General features: G+C 44.8%; 1 protein-coding gene across 1 annotated transcript in view; it reads right to left on the reverse strand.

Moving 5' to 3' along the window:
- Positions 1-24,480, reverse strand: part of ADAMTS18 (ADAM metallopeptidase with thrombospondin type 1 motif 18) — a 141,915-nt gene that overhangs the window by 34,603 nt on the left and 82,832 nt on the right. The window contains exons 11-16 of the mRNA XM_045440120.1: positions 23,504-23,599; positions 18,940-19,088; positions 11,872-12,044; positions 7,185-7,315; positions 6,225-6,348; positions 5,272-5,516 (exon numbers count right to left, since the gene is read on the reverse strand). Coding sequence (XP_045296076.1) covers positions 5,272-5,516; positions 6,225-6,348; positions 7,185-7,315; positions 11,872-12,044; positions 18,940-19,088; positions 23,504-23,599 — 918 coding nt within the window. The remainder of the gene's footprint in view (positions 1-5,271; positions 5,517-6,224; positions 6,349-7,184; positions 7,316-11,871; positions 12,045-18,939; positions 19,089-23,503; positions 23,600-24,480) is intronic.

Here is a 24,480-nt window from a genome sequence, read left to right on the forward strand (position 1 = left end):
TTATGCCAGACTTATGTTGTGGGGAAAAAGCTGACTAACAGAAATATGTGGAAATTATCTAGTTTATAATAACCGTCTCTGTAGTGATCTCAGAAAGCATGTGATTGCCAAATCAATATTGATTTCTTTCTGTGCTGGGGTGTGTGCGTGTGGGTATGAGTAGTTTTTCCCTGGGCTGTGCAGAAACATAATACAGGCTCATGAAAGTTAGCTCCTTTTCTTCAAGTCATTTACATGGATATGTATGCATGCGCTTCAAAATAAAAACTTGATTGACGGGCTTAAATAATGCCTTAAAAATTTAAGACCGAAGACAATCCTATAAATCCTTGATTACCCTTCGGAATTTCCCCTGGCCACCGAGGAAATCAATGGAGCCGGCACTGGTTAAATTGACATCCACCTGTTGCCAATGTTGAAACATGTAGACTCAAGGTTCCAAGGAGAGCGAAGGCTAGTAACAGAGACCGCGTTTTAAAATCGGGTGACTCAGTGATAGAAGTGAAGGTCTGTTTTCCATTTAGTTTAAACTGAGCTTCCCTATGAAGACATTCTAGAAGGTTTTGACATGTAAAAATAACCAGACGCCGAAGACACTTTTATTTGGTGTCAGGCCGTGCGCTTAGTTCTTGAGGTTGACTGACAGCAGTCAATTATTTCCAGGACTGCCTTACCCTTGCCTTGCGCTAGGTACTTCAACACTTCAAATGCTATTCGCTGTACTTAACTTTAAGCCGTATGGTTTTAAGGCTGGTCCTAAGAGATGATGAGACCTAGTGGTTTTTAAAACGTGTACTGCGGAAGTTTAGGCCTCTTCAGAGAACTCTGGATCACAGACCGTGGTTGGGGGCAGAAGGGCTGAAATGGGGGAGGAGAAGTCTGGCCTCACAGCCTGTCACTCCGGACTTTGCTCAGAGAAGCTCTCCTTTCACTTGTATTGCTGTTACTACTATGATGACAACGATTTGCGTCTATAGCTGACCCAGGCTGTTACATCAATTTCAGGTGTACAACATAGTGACCCAACGCGTTTCTCGTTTGTTTCATTTGTCACCTCCGTGCAGGACTTCTCAGCTTCGAAAGCAGGTTCTTGTTTGGACACGAATGAATACATTTTATCACCGGATGTCATGTATTCAAGAGACAGTTTTTTGAGCAGCGACCATGTCCCAGGTATTGTGCCGGTGTGGGAGGCTACAAAAAGTAGGCAAGTCATGTTTCTGCTACCCTGAGGTCTGAGCTGCTATAAGAGCCTTCGGGAAAGTGCTGCAGGATACAGGGGAAAAGATAGCCTGGGGAAATCATTAGGACCCACAACAGTTGAAGTGACTCATGCCAAGTGACACAGGCAAGGCGGAGCCAACTATTTAGATGTTCCCTGTTCTAAACCATGCTGCTTCGAACAAGAATGGCGACCACATACAAGACTCACTCTTGACAGACTGTGCGTTTTACACACACGCTTTACAGACTCTATGTTTTAGCCACATAATTTATGTCTTTGCCATTTATGTATCTCCAGTGCCTCACACAGGAAGCACAGAATGGGCAACCAATGAATGTTTGCTTAATTTTCTCCTTGTCAGACATGGAAAAGAACAGACAGGGAAATGAACAGAGGAAAAGTGCTTTGAAAGTAGTTATCCAGATCAATACCAACACGGTGGTCGAAGACAGGAACGAGCTAAGATATCGGGAGGAGCGGATGAATACACATGAAGGAGAGAAACATTATCCCCCCAGTCCCATCGCCGTGTGTTTTGACAAAGATGCTCTTCTCCTGAATTTTACCCTGCAACAAGAACTTAGTGAACGTTTAGGAATTTTAAAAGGCCGGGAGAGAAAGTGCTTTCTTTCACAGACTTAGACTTGCTAAGATGGATGGAACAGCCATTTCTCATTTTGGAAGTTCCCACCCTTTGATTCCAGCATCCCATAGGATTGCTAAAACACATTCAACATTTTTATATTGGAATGAACACATTTTTGGCTCCCAAAGTATTCATTTTGGTTCAATCCATAGTTGTATGGAAAGGCACGTGAACTTTACTTAACTTCCTTTAAAGACTATAGCCGTGGATTACTTGGATACTGACACATGGTGTCATTTTGGAAAATGTATGTTATTGCTTATTGTGATTTAAATTTCAAAAAATCACTGTGTTCTCCTGATCTTGGAAAGGTAGGAGCATGGGATAAAAACTGCGCCGAAATTTGATGATGTCCTCCCGAGGACATATTAAAATTATATATTTAAATATAATTAAATTTATAATTTAAAGTAAACTTTAAATATTAAAATCATTAACCCCAATTCTTTGAAAAGATAAAAAAGTCATAATACTAGGTGACTAGACTTTTTTTCTTTTTTTAGCTCCTAACATAGTTGCAACTCTTGAATGAAACCCTAACTCCTCTAAAATACAAGCAAGGCACATCCAATTAATCCTACGAATTTCCCGCTCCATGGTCTCCAGACAGGTCGCATTCCTAAGATGTTAATTTAAGCTTTCATTCAACCTCTAAGTAGAATGAGTCCATAAAGCAAGACTCTACAACAACAGCTAAGCAAATGCGATCTTAACGCATTGTGGCAAAATCGCAACCTTGTCTTAACAGAGATATTATCACAGCTCCTGTTCTATTTATATTGTAGTAGGAAATTATTTAAAAAATACTCTACATGTCCAGTTGAACCTGGGGAAGACTTTATGTTTTTCTAATTTTGTTTAGATCTCGCCAATAGTTCTCCTTACATTTTTACCTATTTTCTTTTTTTTAAATTTTTTTTTTAACGTTTATTTATTTTTGAGACAGAGAGACAGAGCATGAACAGGGGAGGGGCAGAGAGAGAGGGAGACACAGAATCTGAAACAGGCTCCAGGCTCTGAGCTGTCACCACAGAGCCCGACGTGGGGCTCGAACTCACGGACCGCAAGATCGTGACCTGAGCCGAAGTCGGCCGCTTAACCGACTGAGCCACCCAGGCGCCCCTCATTTTTACCTATTTTCAAGGAGGTGTCTGTGTGTGCAAAGAGACCGACGAGGGACCAAATTTGCAGAAGGCCATCACCAATTAAGGCCCTTCTTCCATTTCTCAAAGCTAACTCCTACCCATCAGGGGACATTTAGGACCTGCTGGATACCCAGCGAAGATTTAGTTTTAGGCAGGGCTACAAAATATGGATGGAGGAGAGAAGGAATCAGGTTTAACTGAAGACAAAGCGTAAAGGCAAATAGCAGCTCCAGGCTGGTCTCATGTTCAGTGACAATGCGTCAATTATCTGGTTAATTCGATCAACGCAGACAGCGCCAGGGGGGTATTTCAGGTTCCAGAGATGAAAGAAAGAAGGATCTCTGTCATTCTGCTTTGCTCTTCCCATCATTTCTGGCCTTATTCTTTGTTGTGGTCTTTCTGCAAATAATCTCTGTGTAATGGCAAACCTTGAGTCCCAGGCGGGATCGTGCCAACCTACTAGAAAAGCTTTGCGTTCACGAACAAAACCGGAGAGAGAAACGACGACAACAAACGGGTGCCTGTCACGAGGCAGTAAAAAACCTAGTTCTCACCCGGAATGATGTGCACTTTGTTCCGATCGCCCGCGGCAGGAGCCGTGAGAAGCATCCTGCCCGCTTCCGGACTCGGGTTGTTTTGTGGCCACAGAACTTGGTTTGCGTACATTTGCTCAGAGATGGATCAAAGGCCTCTTGGCAACACTAATGAAGCATCGTTGCTCTAAAACTCCTACCTTTCAAGCTAAATATACGTGTCTAAAGAAAAGAGAACTTTCCTAAAGAGACGGAAAAGAGGTTTCCCGCTCTGATGCTTGATGGAAAAGAAACAGAACACAGAACATCAAACCCAAACGAACAAACAAAAGGTTTGCAACAATACCCAAAAATCTTGAATCAGAATTCCATTCTTATGCGGTACGGTTAATGAAAGGGTCATTTCGGGGCCTGGATCCACTGCTGAGCTCCCAACCACCCCAACTTTAGTCCAACGTAATGTAGACTTCATGCTCTCGTGTCTGAAATCCAAGAGCTGAGAGGGTTGGAAGACGCTTTCCTAACTACAGCTTTTCTCTGAGCAGGTGATGCGAGATCTCTGAGGGACCTCCCACCACACAGACAGAGGTGACAGGACCTAGTATTTCAAGTGACAAGATAATAGGAATTTTAGTGAATTAATAATCATGGTCACCATCTAGAACCATGGTGCAAACTCAAGCATCTACTGAGGCCGTGAGTTCCCTGCTCTTGAGAGATGTCCAAATCTCTATTTTTAATGTTTATTTCTTTCTTTTTGAGAGAGAGAGAGAGAGAGAGAGAGAGAGAGAGAGATGGAAAGAGGCAGAGAGAGAGAGACAGAGAATCCCAAGCAGGTTCTGTGCTGTTAGTGCAGAGCGGGACACAGGCCTTGAACCCACAGAACCATGAGATCATGATCTGAGCTGAAGTCAAGAGTCAGAAGCTTAAGTGACTGAGCCACCCAGGCGCCCCCAAATCTCTCGAAGAGATTTCTTATAATCTTTAAGAAATGATTTTTATCCATCCACTGTTTTTCTCTTACCTCTAAGGAAATAACAGCCTACCAAAGTAAGGTGGTTTGTTGGGATTAAAACCTTCTTGGCAGGGGCGCCTGGGTCGGCTCAGTCGGTGAAGTGTCTGACTTCCGCTTAGGTCATGAGTTACGGTTTGTGAGTTCCAGCCCCGCGTCAGGCTCCGTGCTGACGCTCGGAGCTTGAAGTCTGCTTTGGATTCAGCGTCTCCCTCTCTCTCTCTGCCCCTCCCTTCAACTCTCTCTCTCTCTCTCTCTCTCAAAAATAAATACACCGCAAAACTAGCTATAAAAAAAACTTTCTTGGCATTCAGGCAAGTGTTCTTTCCACTAGATCATTCCACCTCCTAGGCCAGTGGACCTATGCGGTGAATAGGGGCAAGAGGCTTATCCAAACGGCAGATACAGACAACATGGGATTATCTCAAGGGCATTCCTCCTCTACTCCCTAACGTTCATGGCGGTCAAGCGCAGGGCTGAGAAGCTGGCACCTCAATGTGAAAACCAACGCCCTGTCTTGGAGACCCATCAGATTCCCACCCTCTTTGCCAAAATACGAGCTGCTGTCTGTTCCTCTTGGCACTCTGCGAGTTGGCTCACGAGGAAACAGATCTGCACGAGAAGGGGCGTTCCTCGAGCTAGCTCAGAGCGGGCCATCACTACCAACACAGTGAGAGGCACGGAGAACTGAACAAACAGAAGGGGCTTACTTCAAAGACCAGAGTCTCGTTGGTAGGTCCTGGCGCATACAGACGTTCCGGGTGGTTGAAGGCCCGCTGGTACTCAAACACGGTCCCAGCGAAGGTGAATTCCCCAGGCCAGTCGATGCTCCAGCCCCCCGTGAGGTAATACTTCTGACCGAGGCTTCTGACTGCCAGGTAACCAGCGGAGGGCTGTAGCTCCTGGACCTCGATGCTTCGGGCCCCCGCTGGCACGGTGACTACAGGATAATATTCTAAACGGGAAGAACAGAACATTGCTGTTTTCCACGTTGCACACTGCAGCAACGGGGCCAAGATGCTCAGAGATGTGGTGATGTCCACTCTTCTAGAGCGGGGCGGGGGCACCACGAGCACACATTCATTCCCGCTCTACGAAGTGCAAACCATCAGTGATGTCATTTTCCCAGGGGAAGGAACACCAGAGAGAAAGCGTATGTTCCTTCCCCAAGCACGTGTGTGTGGACAGCAGGGACGCTCTTCTCCTTTCCAGAACAACCAAGGCCACCAAATCCAAGAACGCTTTCTATTTTCCATCTACCTGGGAGAAGGTAGTGATGTTCGGGACAGAGCACTCTGTGTTTCATTTTACTCAAGATTCATTTGGAGAAGTGCTTCGGGTATTCATGTAACGTTGTGAGTGCGGCTCAGGGGTCACATCCTGAATCGGAAGCTTCAAAAGGAGTCCTTTGTGTAACAAAGGCGGGGAGAACGTGGGACGGACTGCCAGGTAGAAAGGCATCTGTGTGACACGCCTCTGAGTCGGACGTGTTGGCCGAACCCCTCGCCCCGAGAAACCACCCATCCTCTGCTGTCCTTGCCACGTGTCTGAGACATCGTCCTCTGTATGTCAGGCGAGCTGGTGCATGGCTCGACCATACCCAGCTTGACTCAAACGTGCCCAGCGGCAAAGCCACAGCCACGAAACAGCAGGCGTCTCTTACCATTTGCCTTGTGCTGGTTGAGGTACAGGCCTTTATAAAACTTGCAAGTTGAATTATCCCCTTTGCAAACACCACACGCGTCCAAAACTGCGTTAGAGCCCAGTTCATGGTCGCATCCCACTGGCTGTGACAAAAATAAATAAATAGATAAAGTGCGAAAATCAAGGATCAGAAAAGCCCGTGGGTAAGAATAACCAAGACGTATGTACATGGGTCCCTGTTTTTCTCTCTTAAGAAAATCAGAAAGCGAGTACAGTTTTAGGGTTAAAAGCAGAGTCTCAAGTTTGACCGGGGGTTCCAATCCTTCCTCTGCCTTAACCAGAGGTAGGACTAGGGAAGTTCTAGAACTCATCTAAAGCTTGCTGAGTCTCTTCATTTGGAAAACTGGAATAAAAAGTCACTGGCAAGTGAGCTCTGCTGCTGAAACATAACAATGCTGGGCCACCTGCATGACCCCCACCCCTCCCCACACAATCCCCCCAAAGAACGAACACACACACACACACACACACACACACACACACACACACACAGAGGCTCACGATGGAATTAAAAGGCAGACTAACTGGCCGTAAATACGAGTACTGTTTCATAACACATCTGTGGGGCTCTAACCACATAACAAACATACTCAGCAAACATGCTGGGCAAGTTTACTATTATCTATATTCTTATTTAATTGTTGCGACTACTGGGTGTAGCAAGGTATGTCATCATCTCCATTGCATACACGTGGGGACGGAGTGAAGAGGAAGGAACTAAGAACGTCTGACGGGGTCTCGCAGAGAGTAAGTGGGGACATTGGAGACAGTCCTCAGTTCCGATTTGCCAACAGAGCCCTTGTCCCTAGGCCACCTATTCTCCAGACACAGAATCTCTTGTACCACTTCTCACGGTACACGTTTGGTATGAGGAAACACAAGCGTGACCACACGTCCCAAAGTAGAAACGTTCGCTTACTTCACAGATCCCATCAATACAAACGTCGTGTTTGTTTGGGGAGCAAGGAGTTCCGTCTTTCACCTTGCCAGACATTGCGAAAAAAAATTCAAAGTTCTCAGCCTTGCAGTACAGTTTACATCGATCTGCCTCTAGAAGCAAAGACAGCAGGACAGGACGTGATCAGGAGGAAATCACCGGAAAATGACATGATGACCAAAAAGGGTACATTACATTTATTTAGAAAGCGACCGTGACTGAAATGGTCAATGTTACGATTTTGTATGTGGGTATGGGTGTGCACGCACGAATGTACGTATACGTGGCTTTTAAAAACCTGAATCCCGTTTACAATTCATGTAAAACTGCTTTCACACACAACCATTTTATTTTTCTAATCCTTGGTCAGAGCCACAATACACGTGATGGGTGGGTTGTACAGCTACCCTCGTCGGTTAGCAAGTATCTCAGGCTTTCCAGGACTTAGGGTCCACTATGGACGATATAAAAATGGAGGAGTGTTTCTGTGTTCCAATAAAACTTTATTTAAAAAAAAAGAAAACAGGTCAGATTTGTCCCTCAAGCCATTGTTTGCTGACCTTGACTTAAGACATGGATTACTTTAGATATTTATTGAGAAAAAAGTTTAGGCACTTTGGGGAACAACAACAACAAAAAAGACATATGGTTCATGTTTATAAAACATACAGAGAATAACCATGTCATAAAAATGAGGAGGAAACAAACTGAACCTAAAGGCCAAAAAATGTAACTTTTATTGACTCTAAAGTGCCTGGGAAGTTTCTGGTATCACAGGCAAGAAGAAAAAAAAATTTACTGTGTTTCTACAGAGCTCTTGCTATCGGAAAGGAATTATGCCAATTTCCCAAATACAAATCGTTCTTCTTGGCCAGCACGGCCAGATGACATTTCTCACAGGAGACTGCGTGGGCGACAGCACACGAAAGCCCTGACGACAGCTGCACAACAAACGTGTAAACAGTTTTCAAATAGCTGTGCATCACAGAACCTCTCAGGAACAAAGTCCAAACTTCGATGCGAAAGAAGTTAGATTAATGTGATCCAAGTATGCAGATGTGTGGGTGGGCTAAAAGTCTCTCCTTTACCTAGAAGTTTCTTTTTTAATTTTAAGGGTTTTTTTTTTTAATGTATTTTGAGAGAGAGAGAGAGACAGACAGACAGACAGAGGGAGAGCATGCGAGCACACACAAGTGGGGGAGGGGCAGAGCCAGACGGGGAGAGAGAATCCCAAGCAGGCTCCATTCTGTCGGCGCAGAGCCCAATGAGGGGTTCGATCTCAGGGAGCGCGAGATCATGACGAGAGGCAAAACCAAGAGTTGGATGCTTAAGTGAGCCACCCAGATGCCCCTAGAAATTTCTTTTAATAGCCTTATTAAATACCTCCTAATTTTTGCACATGAGATTGTGGAAGACATATCTAAACCCTTTCTTTTCTCCATCATGCCTAGGAATTGACAAGCTCTAGAAAGTTCTGTTTTTCCCCGCACAAGCTCCTGGGCAAGTCTGTGAACTAGTCTACTGGAAACAAAGCAGGAAAAAAGTCTCACTACCGGAAGACAAAGACTGCCTGCATTTATTTAGAATCTTCCCTTGTTCTTCCCAAACTGCTGAATTGTCACAAGACCTTTAAATCAGAGTCGGTCTTTCCTGATTCTAAGTACACATTAGAAGGAGAAGAAGAAGAGACCCCAGGCTGGGTCCCTGCTTAAGTCAACGTTGTCCCCCCGCATCTAGCAGAATGGCTCCTGTGCCATAAATGCTCAGTAAACATCTGTGAGTGAGTGAATAAAATGGCAGTCTCCTTACTTAGTAAGGCTGTGATTAAATGAGTGAAAAGCTTTGAAACCAAAAAAGATTTTACAGGTGGGGTGTCTGGGTGGCTCAGTTGGTTGTGTCCAACTTCGGCTCAGGGCATGATCTCACGGTCTGTGAGTTAGAGCCCCACATCAGGCTCTGTGCTGACAGATTTGGGAAATTGGCGTAATTCCTTTCTGATAGCAAGCTCTGTAGAAACACCGTAAATTTTTTTCTTCTTGCCTGTGATACCAGAAACTTCCCAGGCACTTTAGAGTCAATAAAAGTTACATTGTGTGTTAAAGCAGTTTTACATGAACTGTAAATGGGATTCAGGTTTTTAAAAGCCACGTACACGTGCATTCATGCATGTACACCCATGTGTTCGGATTCTGTGTTTCCCTCTCTCTCTGCCCCTCCCCTGTTCGCGTGCTGTCTCTCTCTCAAAAATAAAATAAAAACATAAAAGAAATTTAAAAATTATTTTACAGGTTATATTTATTTGCTTGGGGCACCTGGGTGGCTCAGTCAGTTAAGCTCCCGACTCCTGGTTTCAACTCAGGTCATGATCTCACAGTTCGTGAGTTCAAGCCCCACATCAGGCTCCATGCTTTCAGTGTGGAGCCTGCTTGGGATTCTCTCTCTCTCTCTCTCTCTCTCTCTCTCTCTCTCTCAAAATAAATAAATGTAAAAAAATAATTAGCTGGTTAACTTTCTCCTCATGTACTCGACACAGAACCTATTTAAAGGGTGATAACAAAACACGTTCCATAAACACTGAATTTGAACGAAAGGCGCATTGTGGGAACGGCCAAGGAATACCCAAGAAGACAAAGCAAAGAATAGAAGGGCAAGTGAAAGGAAGCACAAGAGAGTCTGGGGGAAAGAGCCATACGTGAGAAACAGGGAACCACGGGAGTACACAACCAAGAGAAAATAAATCTTCAAAGGCTGGACTGGAGAGCTCCTGAATGTATTCTACCTAACTGTCCCCGGGAACCTGTGTGCAGAGCCCCTCCTAGATAATAACTCAGTCCCTGGCAGGATGCCTCCAGTGAAGGAGAGCCTACTACTCATGAAGGGGAGATACATCCATTACGGACAGTTGGGATTTATGTCTTCGCTCATTCATTCTGGAAGTTACAAGCATGTGGCAAGGGCTATTCTCAGATGCTGGAGATACAAGCACGCTCAAAATGGACCAAGGCTTCATCCCACGGAATGTAAATTCTTGTGGGGAGAAAGAGATAATGAAAAAGTGATTATATAATATAAGCTCATGCACAAATAAGAGCTATGAAGAATCCAGCAGGTTAAGGATTCAGAGGATGACAAGAAGGAAGGATATTCTGGGCAGGCTGGCCACAGAGGCCTCCCGGGGGAGGTACTACGTCTAGGAAGTTCTTAGCCCTTGAATTAAGTCTGTCCTCTGAAGCGATTTCAAATAAATCTAAATCCCCTTCTAGTGATTATCTCTGAATTTTTGTAGGTAACTAGTTACTTTTTTCTTGCCCTTGGCAAGCTTCCAAATTATTCCACTGGAGAATTCTTTGTCAAATGAATGTATTCCCAGCTTTATCACTGAAGGCCAAGAGAAAATGAAATGGCCCTTAGACAAGCTAACTTTGCAGGCACACGTTTATTCCAGAAAACACGAAAAGAGGCGTACCATTGAGTGTAACTTTCAAAAACTGTTTAAAACTCATTAATAAAGGTTGTACATATCTCTTAGTGCAGTTTAAAACCCTGGACACCGCCATAAATGCTGAGTTTCTATTTAAAAAAAAAAAAAAAAAACGTGTACAGATGGCTCGTTGCTTCCTCCCAAGGCACAGATTTCAGAATCTTCACGTCCATCTCCACCTGGGCTTTTGGACAAACAGTCATGACCCAGGACCACGTCAGCGCTCCTGCAATGGTTGAACCGGTGCTGAGCAAAGTGCCACTACCCTCTCCTTTGATTTGCTACGTGTTGTGTGTTGTCTCTGACTCTGCTCCCTTCTCTACTGTAACCGGTAACGCAGGTTCATCTCGAGCTTTTGCTCAGCTACATCCCTCCAGTTTATTTCCCACCAACTGTCACTAAATTCACTGTGTCCCCATTCTGCACGTGTGCACTGGGGGGTTCAGAGTTATCCTTTCTCAAGGGAGGACGGCTGGGGTTTGATAAAGGAAGTGAATGGAAGTAAGAGAAAGCAAATAACCAGAAGGGTGACAGCTTAGTCTGCGGAGGCAAGACGTTAAATTTGTATGTAAGGCATTAAATTTGTGGGACTAAAATAAATGTTTTGATACTGAGGTAAAATAAAAACAATTTAATATAAAAAAGTAAAATATAAGCCATAACTTTAAGTAATAAGTACTGAGAACCCAGAAGAGAGACAATTTTAAATTCATGGCTGTGTGTGTGTGTGTGTGTGAGTGTGTGTGTGCATGTGTGTTTATACCCTGCAAATAGGCCTTCCCAAGCGTGCAATTATCTGACATGTCAGTTGCTGAATATGGTGTCTCTATGGGGCATATATGATTTCACGAGTTTTTGGTCTGGACAATTCAGACCAATTTCAATTAACATCCCTGGGAGACTTCATTGCTGACATGCCAAAGGTAAGTTTAGAAACATAAGTACATTCCAAATACACGAACCCTTTGGCTGCAGATGTGGGGGGACAAGGGGTGTCTTGTGAAGAAAAAGGTAGGGAAAAATAAACAAAACTCATGGACGTGAATGGAAAGCTGGGCCAGGACGGGTCTGGGGGATGATGTCAACACTGACACTCTTTTGTACCGGCAGCAATTTCTCCTGTGTGTTCATTCACATTACTGTCCACAGAGAGACATCTTGGTTGGAGGTTTGTAGAGGCCGAATTACCTTCCACTTTTGTGTAGGGTTTCCACTGGTAGAACCATCCACGGAAAGGTTTGCTGTTATATTCTGCACACTGCTGGGCTCGGAAATCCAAGCTATTTTCACTGCAAGGGTTAATACTGCACAGCTGATATATACGGCTAGAACCTGGACAGAACTTGCCACCATACTGAGGCCTAAAAATAAAATTAAAGAGCTTTAGTACTAGAGCTCACTATTAGTCACAAGCAATAATAAAGGAGGGACAAGCAAGACGAACACTGTCACAAGCTATGCAGTGCACACAGTCCATTACGAGAACGGAAATAACGTTGTACACAACACACCGTGTCCCTTCTTGTATCCATGGTGGGCATGACCCATCAGTCAAAGATTTCCCTTTCTTTCCTTTCTTTCCTAAGTATAGGCCTTGGGTAGGCATCTACTGCTCAGCAACGAGCTCCAGATTAGATAAAACTTATGTGCCATCTCTGATCCAAGTTTTACATTCTGGCAATTTCCTTAAAGAGTTGATGAAGGCATCTTCTCGACACTGATCATATCGCCGGCGTTAGGGACACTCGTAATTGCACCCAACACGTTCGTATGAATGTGGATATGTGTTCGTGTGCCACACTCACGGACACATGCACCCCACATGGGTATCAAGACTCTTCCGACGTGGACCCGACCTACTCTCCAGCTCGCCTCCCATTTCTGAACACACTCAGCTTTCTAGAGTGTGCTCTCCACCTGCTGCCACGTAGGAGGTGGGGACACGGAAGAGAAAGAACAGAAAGCCCCATTCGCCACGATCTCCAATCCAGCTTTGTCAGTCATTGAGCTCGTATTCTGATTATTTATTGTCCGACTTGTCTATGTTTTATTCCAGTTGATCCTAAACTGTGAACAAAAATTCCCTTGTTTTCATCTGCATAATCACTTTTCAGCTTCGTAGGTGGCCTCCTCCTCTCCTGCCAAGCACAATGGGAAATGGATTTCCAGAGAAGGGAATCCCATTAGAACATAAATAATTATGATCTAATGGCAGGCTCTTTAAGATCTCGGTAGGCAGACTGCAAAAACCAGAAGGCAATCTAAAGAAAAAAGGAGCATAAACCAAACTGAAAATTCCCAATAACGTCTTAACCAGCTCCTTCCAGGCACCAAACAATCGCTCCTTCTCCTTCCTATCTTTTTGCAGCTTTCTCCAAAGGCGAAAACCCAGCTATGGATCATCTCACACAAAAGCTCAACGCAAACATGTAATATGAAAGAAGGCTCCGGGTGAATAAATTTATGTGACTAAAATTCCTTGTCTCTTTAGGAAGCACAAGAATGCCGTAAAACACCCCTGGATTTGCTTCAGCATATTTTATCCAATCTTCGTGTGAGTGCACGCTAAGATGGATTCAACAGGAACGGGAAGTGTCACACCGCCAGAGTGAGATTGCTTCGCTATTTCGGAACATTCTGGGGCGACTACTTCAACATTTCAGCAGTCACCGTGCTGGATCAAGTCCCCGAAGACTTCTTTTTTTTTTTTTTTTTTTTAATTTTTTTTTTCAATGTTTATTTATTTTTGGGACACAGAGAGACAGACCATGAACGGGGGAGGGGCAGAGAGAGAGGGAGACACAGAATCGGAAACAGGCTCCAGGCTCTGAGCCATCAGCCCAGAGCCCGACGCGGGGCTCGAACTCACGGACTGCGAGATCGTGACCTGGCTGAAGTCGGACGCTCAACCGACTGCGCCACCCAGGCGCCCCCCCGAAGACTTCTTAAATCATTATCTAAAAAGCACTTAAAAAAAAAGCCCTTAAAGTGCCATATGATAGCCTTTCTATTCATGGTCACCTTCATAAGGCATATTTAAAACTTTCTTAGTTTGGGGAGCCTGGGTGGCTCAGTCGGTTAAGCGTCCGACTCCGGCTCAGGTCATGATCTCGCGGTCCGTGAGTTCAAGCTCCGTGTCAGGCTCTGTGCTGACTGCTCAGAGCCTGGAGCCTGTTTCGGATTCTGTGTCTCCCTCTCTCTCTGACCCTCCCCCATTCATGCTCTGTCTCTCTCTGTCTCAAAAATAAATAAACGTTAAAAAAAATTTTTTTTTAAACTTTCTTAGTTTAAGACTTTCTGAGATTTCTGGGGCGCCTAGGGTGGCTCAGTCGGTTGAGCGTCCGACTTCGGCTCAGGGCATGATCTCGTGATCCGTGAGTTCGAGCCGTGCGTCGGGCTCTGTGCCCACGGCTCGGAGCCTGGAGCCCACTTCGGATTCTCGGTCTCCCTCCCTCTCTGCCCCTCCCCCACAGGCACTCTGTCTCTCAAAAAAAGAAAAAACATTAAAATAACTTTTTTTTTCAATTAGAAACGAAAAGACATTCTGAGATTTTTACAAACAACCTTCATTTAGACTATTCAGTTTCAAGGCCGTGAAAGAGGACCACAGGTGTTACTACTGCAACTGAGAAACCGTAACACAGAAAAGATCTTGAAACTTCTACAGCACCCCCTCTTTTTGTAGATGAAGCGAAAAATGGCTGAGGAGGTTCATAAAACTTGCCGAATGAAGATCACACAGCCAGCAAGAGAGGGAGCGCAGCTGAGCCCCCTCCCTTCCACTCCACCTGCATTTAACTGAGCGAGGCAATAAGAGAGGCCGGCATGGAAGAGGAAGATGGTCATGCACGATGCTTAGGAGGCTGGCCTTTTATAATGAGGCAGATCTGGATTTAAATATCCTCTGCCTCTTCCTCGCTCATCTTTAGGCAATTCTGTTTCACCTTGTAACCTGTCACCGGGGGGGGGGGCAGTTGTGATGATTAACGGAGATAATGTTTGTAAAGAATTTAGGGCTGACAAATACGGAAGCAGCCCAAGTAGGCATCGGTAGATGAATGGATAAAAAAGAGGTGGTATATATATATATACAATAGAGTACTACTCAGCCATAAAGAAGAATGAAATCTTGCCACATGCAGTGACATGGATGGAGCTAGAGAATACTATGCTAAGCGAAATGAGTCAGAGAAAGACAAATACCCTATGATCTCACTTTGTATGTGGAATTTAAGAAACAAAACAATCATGGGGGGCAAAGAGAGAGAAAGCAAACCAAGAATCCGACTCAACTCTAGAGAACAAACTGATAGTTACCAAGGGGGAGGGAGGTGGGAGGATGTGTGAGATGGGGGATAGGGATTAAAAAGTATATTTATCGTGAATAAAATAAAATAAAGCGGTAAAGAACACAAAGCTCACAAAACAAATGAGATACCATCTTCAAACAACAACAACAAAAGAATACAGGACTGAGTCTAGGGCAGAGTTAGCACAAAAGAATCCTAACTATTTTCAAATGCTTTCTGCTTTTAACAACTGGTAAGAATATGCACTTTTCCAGCACATCCTCAAATAGAGGTACATTTTTCTGCAGCTATAAACAGGAGTGTTGGGATAAATTAACAGAAAATTCCACCATGACATCCCTTGGTGTACTGAGATTAAAAACAAAAACATAAACGGTCAGAAAGCAAACGTCTGGGAACATGATTTTGTTCTTACGTTAGACCATTATAAAATATACTCATATTTACTTCTGCATAATATATCAGGTCCTGACTACAAATGTTTGTAATATTGGCTGGGTGATCAGTGGGATCAGGAGGGGAGCTCTGTTAATAAAGAGAGCCAGACAGACTGACTCACTCCTGGGTCCCTCCAGACCTACTCAGTAAGAATATAGGATAGGGCAGGGGGCACCTGGGTGGCTCAGTTGGTTGAGTTTCTGACTTCAGCTCAGGTTGTGATCTCACAGTTCCTGAGTCTGAGCTCCACATCAGGCTCACTACTGTCATCACAGAGCCTGTGTCAGATCTTCTGTCCTCCTCTCTCTCTGTCCCTCACCCACTCCCACGTGTGCACTCTCTCTCAAAAATAAATAAAAACATCAAAAAAAAAAAAAAGAATATACGATAGGGAAAATCCAGAAATCAGTATTTTTTTATAGCACAGTTGGTGATTCTAATAATCACCTGAGCCTGGAAATCACCGGTTGGAAAATGGGCCAGAGGTTTGATTCAATTATTATTCTAGAACCATGACTCTCTGGTGGCGTATTATTTGTCGTCAAATAGACTTGCAATTTAGGAAAGTTCTATAATACCTCGGCATGTTTAGTTTTCACTACTCTAATTTTTGCTATTTGCTTGAACAGACTTCATAGAAATTCCACTAGGCTCTTTCAGAGTATAATAATTGAAGAGTCAGAGAACCAGAAACAATGTCAGAGGGTTAAAACCGGGGGCTCTTGGCCTGACTCTATCACTACCAGCTTGGTGACCCGGGGAAAGATGGCAGCACTTGTGCCCCCCATCTCCCTTGGTTCCTCATTTGTCAAGTGGCTGGATTAGACAGGAGGTCGCAACTCCTGTCTCTGTTCTAGTTGGATGGGGAGCAAAGGCCTGGAGAAATGTTTGGAGAAGGTTCCTGAGGCATTGTAGGACCTGGGAGGCAACAGAACTTCTACCAGTTAAAAATGTCCCCCCTGCCACGCCTGGCATAGGAAAAAGAAGAAGAAGGGCCATATGTGTGTGGTACCAGTCATTCCAGGACCAGATAACCTCTAAACACTTTGGAAGCTGACAAGTCGGATAAAGCTGTGACCTGGCCAGGAATAATTCATTTTTATGAAACAAAGCATGTTCTGGGAAAACGATCATTAAGTGAAATAAAAGCTCCCCATGCTCCTCACAGGAGAAAATGAAATTGCTTAGGCTGAGTGATGGGAACAGACCAAACGTATAATAAACTAAAGCAAAGGAGAAATCAGTAATTCGAAATGGAGGGGAACCCCCACCCCACCCCAGCTTTACTACAACGAAGTGAAATTAGAACAGAGAACAACTAATCCAATTGCCTTGGGACAGCTGCTCATGTACTTGTCTTATTTGTGATGCATAATTAAAGTAAACAGTATCCTGAGGAGCCTTCATCTGGTTTAAAATGATAAAACACCACCAAATGGAACTACATTAGGGATTCTTTTATTAGGCATTTCCAAAATTACACTATGATATTTCCATGAACAATGCGCTATTATAATGAGAGTTCTCAATCCCACAGATATGAGAGAGGTTTTAATTTAAACCTCAGGGGTGTTATTCATGCACTTTACCAGCAGAGCTATTAAATTAGGTAATCTATTTCTTTCTTGGGAAAATACCGAGATTGTAAAGTGTTGTGATGTATGAAAACCAGATCCATGAAATAGGCTGAAAAAATGAAAAGCAATAGAATGATTTTAGGAACTCTATCCAAGATATGGGCTACATTCAAAGTACGAGGAGGGTGGTTTTAATAATCTGGTGTAAGTTGTAAATGCATCACAAGCCTGTCTACTGTCACACCTAGTTACCGGGTCTTGGATAAGCCAGCGAGTTTCAAATGGGGATGGCTTTGCCCCTACAGGACATTGGCCCCCTCTAGTGCCTGGAGACACAGGGTTGTTGGGGAGCGGCAGTCATCCTACTGACATCTGGTGGGTAGAGGCCGGGCCACTGCCCAACATCCTGCCGTGTGCTGGACAAACCCCATAACAAAGATTTTCCAGCCTCAAGCGTCAAGAGTGCCGAAGTTGAAAAATCCTGCATCTGCCTGCTATCCCAAATTGCTACCCAGCAAACCATGGTCAAGGTGTCTTCCGACCCTTTCTTTTATCTTGGAACAAACTGGCCTCTTGATCCAGCGCAGATTGCTAACTCGGATGAGATACCAGGTCTCTTTAAAACCTCCCTTTTGCTCCCTCTCGCTTTCCCATTTTTACCAAGGAGGAATTCAGAGCAGGGACAGTACGCTGTCTATGGCCACACAGCTGGAAAGACGCAGGGCCAGGAGGCGAACCTAGGGTCCTGGGATTAGGAGCCTGGGTTCTTGACCTTCAAGCTACACCACCACTCAAACAGTGCTGGGAAACGAAATCTGTTTTCCGAGGACCCATCACATTCTTCTCTGCCAACCACATTCTCCAAAATCCAATTTCACCGGCAACGCCTCTCTCCACCCCCTCGCCCTTGCTTTTGAGGACTCACCCTCCGCTACCCTGTGCTCCTGATGAGTTTAGGATGAAGGTGGTAAAAGCCACACAGAGCCCGGATCCTTGTGCGGGACGCCCACTGCATACTCCCCAGTATGTCAGGCATTCTACAGACCCAGTTCTAATCCCCACACCCCCAAAACTTCACAGGTAGGTAGTATTATCTCCAATTTGTACGTAAGCCCAGGTTCAGAGTTCAAGTGAACTCCCCAAAGTCACACAGTCAATAAACGGCAGACCCAGGATTTGCAGTCTGAACTCTCGCTCTCAAACCCAGGCTCTCTCTACATCACTGTGCCAATCAGGAAATGTACATCTCACACGCATTTCACGTGGGAATTAGAGCAGATAAAACGAACATAAAACCGCCTTCGTGTTCAAAGAATACAGACGGCGGTTCAGAATCCCAGCGAGGGTGCCTGCAGGTGGCCAGGGACCAATCTCAGTCTGTAGCCCTTGTGATTAGTCCTCCTGGGGCTCTGTTTTAAGAAAATTGAATTTGTTGTCAATATCTTAACAATCAGGAAATTTCGCACACATTTTTTTTTTTTTTTTGGACTTCTGGTTTCTCTTGAAAAGTCAGGCAGATCTGTCAACACGTGTTGATGTACATTCCTGCAAGGCAAAAATCAGCATATTTTCCCCAGTTCATCAGTCTGAGACACACACACACACACACACACACACATTCCGCTGGCCAAGCTTCTCTGGTCTACATCACAGGCATTTGATCGTGTGACCGTGTGGCTCTCATTTAGATTCAGAAAGTAGCTCAGACTATTGAGCTGGGTCTCTGATCGGCGTCGTATTCACGCACAGAGTAACTCCTTGGTTGCTGTTCAGTTCCTGACCGCTTCACCCCTTTCGATGCAAACAGTAAAATCCTAGTTGATTGCTATTAACCAGAGGGAAGAAAACACTTCCCAACGGTATGTAAGCAGAACAAAACAAAAACAGTACATTCTTGCCTTACAAATACTGATTTTCTGTTGCAGCCTTACTTGGGGTTATTGCAGTGTCTCTCTTGATACTTGACTCCGCCACCACAAGTTCGGGAACACTCGGACCACTTCGACCAGGCGGACCACTGGCCGTGGACGGGCCGGGGCCCGTGATCCCCAAACTTTACGCACTGGCCTTGCCGACACCACTGTGAAAAGAACGTGTGACATGTTTCTTGTCAGAGTCCGCCTGGGAAAGGGCAAGGAGGGGTAGACACCTGTTCGTGAACAGGAAAAACAAGTATGGGGGCCAAAGGGAGAACGCAGGACACCTCGAGAGCGTTTCTTTGCCGGCCGCGCTTCACGAACACCCGGTCACTCTGCGTTTACTGCATGCGTTTTGAAAGGCTGACATCTAGTGAAGACGGGTCTGTCACCAGCCGGCCGAGTAGTACATGCTTTGTGAGCTGTCGAGGTGATGTGTTCAGATAAGATTCCACCCAATGGCCAAGGGAGAGCGCGCAGGCGCAGTGACAAGGGTGCCTCCCCCCCCCCCCCCCGACCTTTAGACACAAGGCTGCTTAAAGAACAATGTGGATCATTCACTCAAGGAGAACCAGTTTTTTAGGTCCTAACACAGAATTTATCATTCTGATTACTCATCATAAAAACACACATTTTTGTTTATCCCCAGCCATCCCTACAGAGCACGTCTTATGAAACAGACTAGCTCTCCGTCCACGCGCATTGTGCTTTTAGGTAACACCCTTTGACCTTACGGCTGTGTGAAAGGCTCCTACTCCAGACCCTGAACCGATGACTTTGAACTCTGAGTGTCTTTTATGAATTAGCTCTGGGTCTTTCATTTGCCAACGCTCTGGTCAAGCCAGGGCGAGAGAGCTGTTTTCTGTGCTAACCTTTCCTTCTATTTTCCTTTGTGATACATTCCAGGCTTTGCCGGTCATCTCTGTCCTTGGGGACTGCTTGAGCCTCTCGTAGTGGTTTCATGCCTGTGGTGCTTTTATTATGAGCAAGTTCTGCATGACTTAGTGTAACTGCACACTTTCGTGAAAGCCTCTGCAACGAGATCCAGCGGGTTGAGGTTTGGACCGTGCCAGCTTCTGCCGAAGAGTGAGGGTTGAGTCGCAGAATTATGGGAGAGCTGTTTGACTTTCCAAGTCCTCACTTTTCCCCTGGGACACGTGTGGCTTCTCGGCTGTTTATTGAGTTGCTAGTGCACTGTGCCTGGGTGAAGATACTGCTTCCTTCCTTCGATTCTTGCCGGGTGCGGATTAATTCTTGTGTTTTTAATTTGTCTTTGCCCCGGATTAATTTCACAGTCTGCATGAAATCACAGAACACTGTTGAGAACTTTCAGGGGGAAAGCAGTTGGTTAGTACAGGATTTTGTCTACTGTAAGCAGGAATCAGAATCTACCCTCCCAGGAATCCCCCGGGGCTGGGACTCTCCCCGGCTGAGCGCAGTGGCTGAGACAAAAAAACAACAGCCAACAAGAGAAACAGTTCCAGTTTACGAAGTTGCTTCTAGGTGCCGGAAATGGTACAGGAACGGGGAGAGAAGGACTTCCCATGCAGGGTCTAACATAATCCTCCCAAGGTGCTACGGAGTTAATAACTATTTCTGGATGAGAGAAACGTAGCAAGGAAATACTAACGCAGCACCATGGAGATGGAGACTCCACTTAAACTCAGTAACCAAAGCTCCTCAACAGGATACGGATCCTTCGTGCCTCAGAGGCAAACGGTCCACCGATGTATCTTAACCCTGGTTTCTTTTTTTAAGAAATGTGTTTTAAGATCCATTCCAAACCTTCAATTATTTTAACTTTACTTCACTATTTTTCCGAGTATTGTCTTAGGTTGCTAACGGATTGTTTCCTTCGGCTTGGTCATTCGGTATAGAAATCAGGAATAAATACATAAATGCAACGCACACCGACACACCCTCTTTGGATCTAACTGCAGAGGCTTTGAGGAAAGTGTGCAGTTATGCTAAGTCATGCAGAGGTTGCTCATAATATACACACATATATATGGACACACACATGCATAATCCACATATACGTATAAAATTCTACACACGTAATTTAGCTATCCCTCTATATACATATACTGATAGGCACTTCTCCTAATTTCAAATTGAACGGCCAGATATGGGCAGACACCTTTCCTGACAGATACCAAGCACGAGCCTTTCTTTCCTTCTCCACGTAAGTAGATAAAAGTATGTGGCTTTTCATATCCTCATACGTTTACAGAAGATTCATGGTACAAAAGTCACCGAATGACCAGGGACGAGATAGGGAGGGAGAAGGATTGGGTCACATTCCAGTTATAAAGGAACCCGTGAACACAACATGGAATAGTTGCTACTCCGTAGGACACTCGAGATAAAGCGTAAGACATGCTTATGCTTATAAGAGCCCTGGCCTCATGGAGTTCACAGTCTCGCGAAGAGTCAGTTTCATTCCCCAGTGGAGGAAGAGTACCACGTACGTAGATGCAATGGTAACCATACTGGTGTGATGATGGATGGAGCTCATCTAAATGCTTTCTGCGCTGGGGTCCCTCAGAGTCGAGGGCGTTCCCCCACTATTGAGAACTGCAGTCTGGTCTTCTAAAATAATGATGGGGCTGGGAAGTGGCACTAGGACATCTGTTTTTGAACTTCTGGCTTGAACTGTCTCAGGTTACAGTAACTAAAATCTAAGCCGGGGCACTTTCAGCCCCATGGAACTAGATCCCTGGTGTATTTATGTAATAAAAACCTTAGGAGCGCTTGGGTGGCTCAGTCGGTTGAGCGTCCGACTTCAGCTCAGGTCACGATCTTACAGTATGTGAGTTCAAGCCCCGGGTCAGGCTCTGTGCTAACAGCTCAGAGCTTGCAGCCTGCTTCGGATCCTGGCTCCCTCTCTCTCTCTCTCTCTCTCTCTCTCTCTCTCTCTCTCTCTGCCCCTCCCCCGCTCATGCTCTGTCTCTCTCACTCTCAAAATAAACATTAAAAAAAATTTTTTTTAAATGTGAAACCCACGCCATTTGACACTTACTTTCCTCATTTTTATATCCATTTTTTTCTTGCACATCCCTCCTATGTTTAATGCTGTTGCCTTCATAATCAGAATATACCCCCTAATCCTTGAGGAGCAAGTCCTAAATTTTGATGCTTTAAAAAATAAGAACGACTTCAGCACTACTTACATGTTCGATTAATGAATTCACTGCTTTCCCTTACCACACCTAAAACAACTCCATGCATATTTTCAGTGAGAACCCTTATTGGAATTTTCTAAGATGGGTACCTTGGGTGAAAAGTGGCATGTAATGCCTCCATGTTTTAAAGATTCATTTCCTTTAAACTCAAAGAGTTAAAAAAAAAATGCAAATCTTCTAAAAGATGCTGAGTGACTTAATATCAGAAAGCATTCTCTGAACATTCATTAATTTTCAGGTCCTGTATCTCTACCTTCATGGTCAATCTCTCACTGAATGTCTCTCCCATCCAACTGAGGAACTTCCATTCCAATCCCAGCATCCATCGTGGTGTACCCATTCACTGTACTTCTTTCTAAGCGCACACCTAATTCTGAGCATCGACAGTAAGTAGGTGCTTAAAGAAGGTATGTTTCAAAAGACGGTCAGAGTTACTGGCTTCTGCACAGGTAGGTCCCCCCACTGGACTGAGTTCTTGAAGAGATAAAACGGAATTGTGTTCATCTTTGTAACCCCAGAGCCTCCTGTCTCTGATATCTAGTAGTCAATAAATTATTGCGTGAATGAGTTCACTTTAAATGACGGAGTCTTCTATACAGGCTCGTGCTGCCTGGACAGACCCAAAAGCAGAGATCAAAGAACCTGGAATATCTCCATGCTCCCCTCTTTCATAGCTTCTTGGTTGCGATCTTTCAAAGGAGTGCCCCAAATCTGGACCATTTCCTGCTACGTCAAGTGCACCTCTACTCCAGACATTAGCGGGGAAGGAGGAAAAAACCCAGGAACTAATATATGAATGTTCTTCATTCAAAACACAGAAATCTCCCATAATCTCCCATATTGGAGACGATTCTTTAGATTGACGGTATTTGCTGGCTCAAGGATTTCTGGTGCACCCTAGACGGAGATGCAGCTTATCCTTTGCTAGGAATCCCTCTAAGTGATGGGACTCCAGTGAGCATGTCAGAAGCCCAACGATAGGTCCTGGGAGGTGAGCAGTAGGGGCCTTGTATCAGGGTAGAGTCCTTCCTTTGCTACTAAACAGGACATCTGCTCCTTGAAGCTCTTCTACACTGAATCAAGTTTAACACAAACAGTATACAATAAAATCCACCAGCTTTCTGAAATAAAAATATTTCATCTAAAAATGGAGACCAAAGGCAAAAAGAAAAAAAAAAATCACCCTAAACACTTGAGCCAACTGGGTTACATCAGCACTGAGTTTTTATAATAACTACTTAAATAATGCTGATTAATTTAAAGAGTAGTCAGAAAATGTATGCAGAAGCCAAGGTATTCCATTCTGAAGTTACAGTACAGATAATTTGTACAATGGTTTGTTTCTACATGTTATCATGTTTCCAGAACTAGAGACTAACAAGTATGCAGTTTACCATACTCAAGCCACAAACGGTCCCTTCTGCTGCGGGCATGAACTTGGTCTCACACCTGTGACCCACTCGGTGGCACCAAAGGGACTTGCAAATGTCCTGAAAGAAAAGAAGAAGCTGGTAAGGGTGTCAATACAATAAAAATGCAAATATCCAAAGTCTTTTGTATACAATATCATATTTTGAGGCAGCTGGAATGGGACATTGTCCAGGAAGCGGAGGCAAGTGACATCGGGAGCGGCCAGGTAACTGGTAAAGACGCTGTAGCAAACGTACAAGCAGGAAGTTTCTGCACTGCCGACATGGGTGTTTGGTAATGACGGGGAGGTAACGACAGTTCATTTAGGGACCATTTGGCTTGAAACCAAGAGACCTGGTTTGTAATGACAACTACCACCACCATGAGTGACACAAAAGCAGCCCAAACTGGAATCAAGCACATCGGATTCAGATCCTCGCCCCCGAATTCGAGGTTCCCGGCCCTAGGGACATGTTACGGAAGGGTCTGAAGTGTGGTTTTCTCAACCGTGGAGATGGTGACCGAAGCACCTGTTTCCTCTGGAGGGTTGTTCTCAAAGGTAAATGATGTAAATGATCATCACCAGCGTCCTTATCTTTATAGTAATTTTCAAGCATTTCAGCAATTTTCACACGAGAGCATCAAATAGCTTAACTCTCATGCTAGACTGTGGCAGGCAGAACACCACCCCCCCAAAATGACCACATCCCTACCACTGGTGCTTGTGACTTTGTGCATTTACGTAGCAAAGGAGAATTAAAGGTGCAGATGCAATCAGGGTTGCAGTTGACCTTGAGGTGGGGAGACTATCTTCGATTTTCCAGATGGGCCCAAGACAACCACAAGGGACCCTTGAAGAGGGCAGGGGAAGATAGAAGAGAGTCAGAGGGAGGACAGCGCGAGGAGGGCCAAGGTGGATGTTGCTGCTTGGAAGGCGGAGGATGGGGCCGCTGAGCCAAGG

This window comes from Leopardus geoffroyi, chromosome E2 (assembly GCF_018350155.1).
Source record: "Leopardus geoffroyi isolate Oge1 chromosome E2, O.geoffroyi_Oge1_pat1.0, whole genome shotgun sequence".
Taxonomy (NCBI): Eukaryota; Metazoa; Chordata; class Mammalia; order Carnivora; family Felidae; genus Leopardus; species Leopardus geoffroyi.